Here is a 6,926-nt window from a genome sequence, read left to right as displayed (position 1 = left end):
CTCTGCATCTGGAAATCATGAATAGAGCCCTTATCTCTGAAAGTGAATGCCCAGAATGTGCTCACTTTCCTCACCTATAGTCTTAGCCTGGAATTTGGTTGGGCTAATTTGCCCAGACACTGTGTCTACTGTCAGCAGAGAGCCTTGCAAATTATTTTCCAGATTAATCACCCAAAATCCTCACTGAAAATTCCCTAAGCCAAAACAGATTTGTCTCCAAGGTCTATTGCTTAGTGACAGAGTGTTATCTGAATTTCATTTCTAATCAGACCACTACCTCTGTAGATAAGGTATTTCATAATGTCTTCTAAGTTATTAAACTGGTTAATTGCTGTTTTTCTATTATTTCTGCCACTCTCAAATTCATTTTGAAAAATTGTTTTAAATTATTTAGATGAAAGTTTGGAAGAACTAGGTATTTCCATCTTTAGGATTTCCATTCTTATCCTTTATCTTCCCCAAATGTTTCTATGAACTATTTTTTTCATAGTTATCCTAAATCCATATCAGTTATTTCCTTCATTTTTTTCTCTATAATTCTTATCTGACTTCTAAAATCATTCATTGCTTTTTCTTTACTTTATCTAGGAAAGCTTATGGGTTCATGTCCAATTCATACTGCTTGAGGTTTTTAGTAGTTTTCATGTCATTGTTATCTTCCACTTTGTGCCCTGATCTTCTTCATCACTATAGTAGCTGTTTACAATCAGACTCCTTTTTATGTTTTGTTTCTTCATTTTTCTAGACTCTTTTTTAATCAACTTAAATCTATTTGAGCTCTGCACACATTTGGGTGAAGAGAGTGAAATTATTTTTCTAAGCAAAGACTTTTTTTTAAAGGACTTTTTGATGTTGCCCTTTTTATAGATACTTTAAGGCAGGATGGAGGGTAAAGGGGAGCAGGGCATAGGGGTTAGGATTTAGATTTTGTAATTCTTTTCAAAGTTGCATAATGGGAGCTATAGATGTAGCTCATGCTCTTCTACTCTTCACTCTGGACTTTGCCCAGGAAGGACTTCTGCTCTCTAGAGGCTACAAGCACTCCTCTTTTCCATAGAATTGTGGTCTGAAAATGAGTGTAGGTCATGCAGCATGAGTGCTGGTGCTATACTCAATGTTAGCATCTCTTGCAATAATTTTCTCATCAGTTTTCCAATTCCCTGATTTTGTATGGCATGAGTAGATCAAAACTGTGCCACTACCATTGTTACTATTTGCACGCCCAATATGTAATCTTGCTATCACTTCTGGGTTAGCACAGTCTTCATCTCAGTGTTATATACATTGCCTTCTGACTTTCTTTCTGAGTTATCTTGTGCTGGGGAAAAAAAGCCTTAACTTGCCTTTTGTTGATTATATCGCTCAAGAATTCAGTATGCTCTGTAATTTTTGGAGAGTAATGTTGGGGGAAATTTGTTTTACTCCTCTCTCTATTATCCCACTTTGGTCAACTCTCATGATATCTGCCTCTTATCATGAAGTTGAATGTCCCAACTTGAATAACATGTTGCCACTTGGAATTTCTTAATTATGTCCTTGAAAATTTTGATAGCTTGAAATAAGTAAAGTTGATTATAATGGAAAATCATTTCTATTATTTGTGACATTTTAGGTGAGTTGGTAAATAATAATATTAATAGAAAAAGAGACAAGTTATATATTTTGTAGACTTTTTGCTAAATTTTGGAAATAAATTTAGAGATATTTCAGCACTCAGCAAAACTTCCTAAATTTTATATAGGTATGACATAAGCCTTGATATATTATGAATTCTCATAAGTCTAAATGTTGGGATCACAGTATTCCTTATGTTGTCATCCCTATGTTATAGCTGAGGTAAACTTTCTACTCATCTTTGAAACTCAGAATTCAATCAATCCTTAGTACATCATTTAGCAAGGTAGAGTTGGTAAGCTTGATTTCTAACACTGTTAGCAATCTGAGATGGACATCATAGACAGTAGGATATAGCATAGATCGGTTTAGAGAGAAAACATGGTGTGATATATTACTTTAAAATGCTCTAATGGAGAAAAATCCTGGTGACATGAATGTTGGGTATGGGGGGGCAGCCAATTCAGGAAAGGAAATTGATGAGAAAAATGTATGACATTCCCAATTTTGGAATACATTACATTTGAGACTTCTGTCTCAAAGGATATAAATGTAAAGATTATGTAGAAGCAAAAAAGATAAATTTAAGTTCTTAGTGACTTTTAATTGTGCCACTTATGCCAAGGGACTGTCCAGTCATTCCTGATTTTCTTCAGTGCCTCCTTTACATCCTTATTCCTCAGACTATAAATCCAGGGGTTCAGCATGGGGATGATTGTGGTATAGATCACTGAGGCCACTTTCTGTTGAGTGAGGTTGCTATCTGTTGCATGTTGACAGTACATGAAAATGGTGGAGCCATAGAGGAGAGCAACAGTTACCATGTGAGATCCACAGGTACTGAAGGCTTTGGATCTGCCTTTAGCAGAATGGATGCTGAGGATATTGGAGAGGATGAAAGCATAAGAAATCACGATAGGTATAGTGGTTATTAATGAGCTGATTCCAACCAGAAGCATTACCAAAAGCTCATTGAGGTGAGTACTAGAGCAGGAAAGCTTCAAAAGGGGAGGAACATCACAAAAATAATGACTAATTACATTATTTCTACAGAAGGATAATCTGTTTAGACCACATGTATGAGTCATGGCTCCAAAGACCCCCATAGTATACACCCCTACCACTAGCAGAAAGCAAGTTCTCTGGGACATGGTGGTGGTATAGATCAGAGGGCTACAGATGGCAACATAACGATCATAGGCCATGGCTGACAACATGAAGAGGTCAGCCATACAGAAAGTACAGAAGAAAAAGAACTGTGTCAAGCACCCCGAATAGGAAATGATATTCTTCTCCGATACGAAACTCACCAACATTTTGGGGGTAATTACAGAGGAAAAACATAAGTCAATAAAGGACAAGTTACTGAGAAAATAATACATGGGAGTGTGAAGCTGAGAACTTATCCTGATAAGTAGAAATAAGCCCAAATTCCCTATCATTGAGATAATGTATATCTGTAGGAAAAGTAAGAAGAGGGGGATCTGGAGTTCTGGCTGGTCTGTTAATCCCATAAGGATAAATTCTGTCACTGTGGAATGATTTCCTGTGTCCATTGTCTTCTGAAAATTGAGTTGAGAATCTGTGGAGATGGAAGAAAAGAATCCTATTAGACAAAGATGACCATATGCCAATATTTGCTGACCTAAAAATCTTATAAAACATATATCCTCTTGAACTCTCATTAACTCAAAGTATCCACAGTTATTCATAAATTATTAATGTAAAAGTCTAATATTAAGTATAAGATTAAGAGGGATTTCTATTATTTTACAATTTAATCCATACCAACACTATAAATTATGTTTACATTAAAAACAGCAGTTTGATGAAAGAAAGGAAAAACTGCATGTAAATTTAAGCCTTATAACAAGAAGAGGATAGTGGAATAAAATAATGGATTTAATATAAAGTAATTTTTATTTTCTAGAAGACAGGATGTTAAAACAAAAAGGGAAACCTGAAAAATATTTAAATAGAATGACTTACAAAGTCATGACAGTTTGACAGATCTAAGGGAAAGATGAAAGGCAAAAATAAAAATGGATTTCCTGAAAATGTGAAAAAAAAAGAAAAAAAATACTGATTTCTACATTTCAGGAAACATGAAAATACATTTTGTATAGAAAATCAGAAATATATGAAAGATTAAATATTTAACATGAGATGTTAAAGAATATTTCAAAATTCTGTTCTTAAAGAGAAAAAAATCATTAAGAATCATGACTATAATAACAAGGAAATGATATTATAGAAGTCAGGACTAAAAGTACCAAGAATATGGTGATTTCTGGGGAATATAGAATGATATAAATTTATTGAAAGTGGAACTAAAATACATACACAAAACACAGACAACAATGATTAGAATGCTATTGAAAAGACAACAATAAATAAAATGAAATTGAGTGATGTGAAACTCTAATGACCAAATTCAGCCCCCCCCCAAAAAATGAGAAAATGCATATTTGCCATTAAATATGGGCATGAATCATTATTGGGTTTTTTAATAGGATTGTTTTATGAATTCTCTCTCTCTCTCTCTCTCTCTCTCTCTCTCTCTCTCTCTCTCTCTCTCTCTCTCTGTCTCCTCTTCAATTCTTTGGACTGGGAAGAAGAGTTTTTTTTGGGAATTATAGATGATGTAAAAACAAATATTAAAAATAACATTATTTTCAACAAAAAATAAAATCATCATTTCCTAAAAGCAGACAAATCCATTTCATAATACTTTTGTAAAAAAAAAAAAGAAAAGAAAAGAATGACAGAAAGAGCAGTAATTAAATACTTTTTAAGGTTCTCCATACTCCCACTTCTGAGAGAAGTATAGATCTGTAATGTTACAACTTTGAGGAACTGAACAGAGATTTCTTTTGAAAGAGTAGATAAGCAACTAATCTTCAAATTCTTCTTTTCAAGGTTGCTTAGGGCTAATAAAAAATTGAATAACTTTGTAGGAACTCAAAATTAGAATTTGTCAGAAATAGGTTTGAACCCAGGTTTTCTTGATTCTGAGACTGGCCTCTGTTATAGTACTTCTCATTTTGAAATTTTCATTGTTTCCATAGTGATACAAGCCCAAATGATTATTTTTTAAAGGCTATTGCAAAAATGTCCTACTGGTCTTCTCTACTACATTCACTTCCCTCTAATTATGCCTTCATAAAATTTTCAAAATAATCTTCCTGAGCATAAAACTGGTCATGTTACTACTTTCTTAAAAAAATTGTTAGTGATTCCATATTGTACATCAAGGAAATTTCAGTTAACTTTTTTTGGCAATCAATGTCACCCATAGTTTGGAAGCATTATTTTCCCAAGCTGATTTCATATTTCATAAAAGGCACCTAAATATTAATTATTTTATTTAGTCATTCAGTAAACATTTATTTAAAAGCTACTATTTGCAGAACATAGCATATATTGTAAGAATTTAGATAAAACACACTGAATTAATCTATCAACCAACAAGTTTTTATTAAGTATCTACATTGTGTGACAGGCACTATGTATTTTAGTAGCTGGAGATAAAAGTATAAAAAAATCAAATAATCCCTATCTGAAAGCAACCTATCTTTGATGTCATAAGTTTCTACTCTGGTAGTGATGACAGTCATTGAGAAAACCTGATATCTCAGAAAAGTCATGGCAGAGTAACTGGATTCAAATTTTCATGCTGCTACTTACTACTTGCGTGACATCAAATGATTAATTAGCCTCTGGGACTTCAATTTCCTCATCTTAAAGATAAGACTGGACTAAATTAGCTTCAGGTTCCTTTTCAAGTCAAATTCTGTGATATAAAAACCCAATGAAGTAAAAATTTTAAAAAAATTGTCATTTCCTAATACTTAATTTTAATACCTTCTTATGGGAAAAGACTTTTTAACACATTAGCACAAATATCTCAGCCTTACTCATCTCCCTCTTAAGTTGATTATGTTGCATAAAGACAGCCATAAAAACATTTAAGAACAATTAACTTCTCAAAACTCCACTTCCCTTTTTCCTTAAAATGTGCCTCAATTAATATGTGCCTCAATCATTCAGAAACTGTAATTCTGTACCTCGATGTACCACCCTGTAACTTAGACCAGATGTAGGTAAAGTTGGCAGCCTCAGAAAAATGCAACATGCAGGTAGTATAAAAAGAATTACTTTTTATAAAACCAAAATATTTTGATGTCTTTTTATTTCGCTATTTCATTGGATGTCTTCCCCTCCTAAAAAGAATTCTATTTTTAAAGATTTTTGGACATCTCTATTCTTTGGGATATTATTATTATTTTTATAACTTTTGAATGTGATGTCAGATAGATCCTTTCCTAATGTCCTCTTTTAATGCATCATAATAGTGTGGAGGTGACTTTGAATATGAGCAGATGTATGTAGTGCAAGGTCAGAAAGATAGTAATGAGCAGAAGTGTCAAGCATGAGCCTAATAGCCCATTACATATGGCACCTAAACCAATTTATCTTCACTAAAATAGCTACTTGGTACTGCAGATGTAATGCTGAATTTGGAGTTAGACAATTGAGTTCAAATGCAGATTTAGATATTTATTATCTGAATGACCCTGAATAAGTCAATTACCTTATGTCAACCTTGGTTTTATCATCTGTAAAATGGGGATAATAATAGTATTTGTCTCTGAAGGTTGTTGGGAGGATAAAATGAGATAATTTTAAGCACCTTATAAAGCACAAAATGATATATAAATGCTAGGTATAATTTTTTATTATTATTGTAAATTTGACAGAGTGCATAATTTTCAATGTATAAAAAATTTTAGTGTACAAAAAACATTTGAAAAAATTATTTCTCAACATGTCAGTTAGCCAAAAGACATTTATTAAATGTCTGCTATCTGCCAGATGCTGTGTTAAGAACTGAGGATACAAAGAAAGGTAAATTAAAGTCCCTGTTCGTGAGGAGCTTAAAATGAAATGATATAGACAACCAGCAAATAATTATACTAGCAGTTCATATACAGGAGAAATGCAGGTAAGGGACCATCAGAGGAAAGGGAATAAAATTATGAAAGACTGGTCACAGCATCCTACAGATGATGGGATTTTATCTGAGAGTTGAAAGAATCTAGGATATCCAGGAAGTAGAAATTAGGGAAGAGAGTATTTCAGGCGTTGTAATACCATGAAAATCAGTTTGAGATACAGAAAAGAAACCAGTGTAACTGGATCAAAAAGTATATAGTAGAATTATGTACCTCTTTGAACACCAAATGGTGAAATACATTTGATCCTGAAGATGACAGGGAATCACTGGAGTTTATTAAGACTGAATTATGTGA

At 33.0% G+C, this 6,926-nt stretch overlaps 1 protein-coding gene across 1 annotated transcript; it reads right to left on the bottom strand.

Moving 5' to 3' along the window:
* Positions 1 to 2,216: 2,216 nt before the first annotated feature.
* LOC127557994 (olfactory receptor 8D1-like) lies at positions 2,217 to 3,182 on the bottom strand. The gene has a single exon (XM_051991245.1). The coding sequence runs from the start codon at positions 3,168 to 3,170 to the stop codon at positions 2,217 to 2,219; it is 954 nt and encodes a 317-aa protein (XP_051847205.1). The 5' UTR covers positions 3,171 to 3,182.
* Positions 3,183 to 6,926: the final 3,744 nt, after the last annotated feature.

The sequence above is a fragment of the Antechinus flavipes genome, chromosome 3 (assembly GCF_016432865.1).
Source record: "Antechinus flavipes isolate AdamAnt ecotype Samford, QLD, Australia chromosome 3, AdamAnt_v2, whole genome shotgun sequence".
NCBI classification, from domain to species: Eukaryota; Metazoa; Chordata; class Mammalia; order Dasyuromorphia; family Dasyuridae; genus Antechinus; species Antechinus flavipes.
The sequence above is the reverse complement of the archived record's forward strand: the minus strand, read 5'-3'. Positions and strand labels throughout refer to the sequence as shown.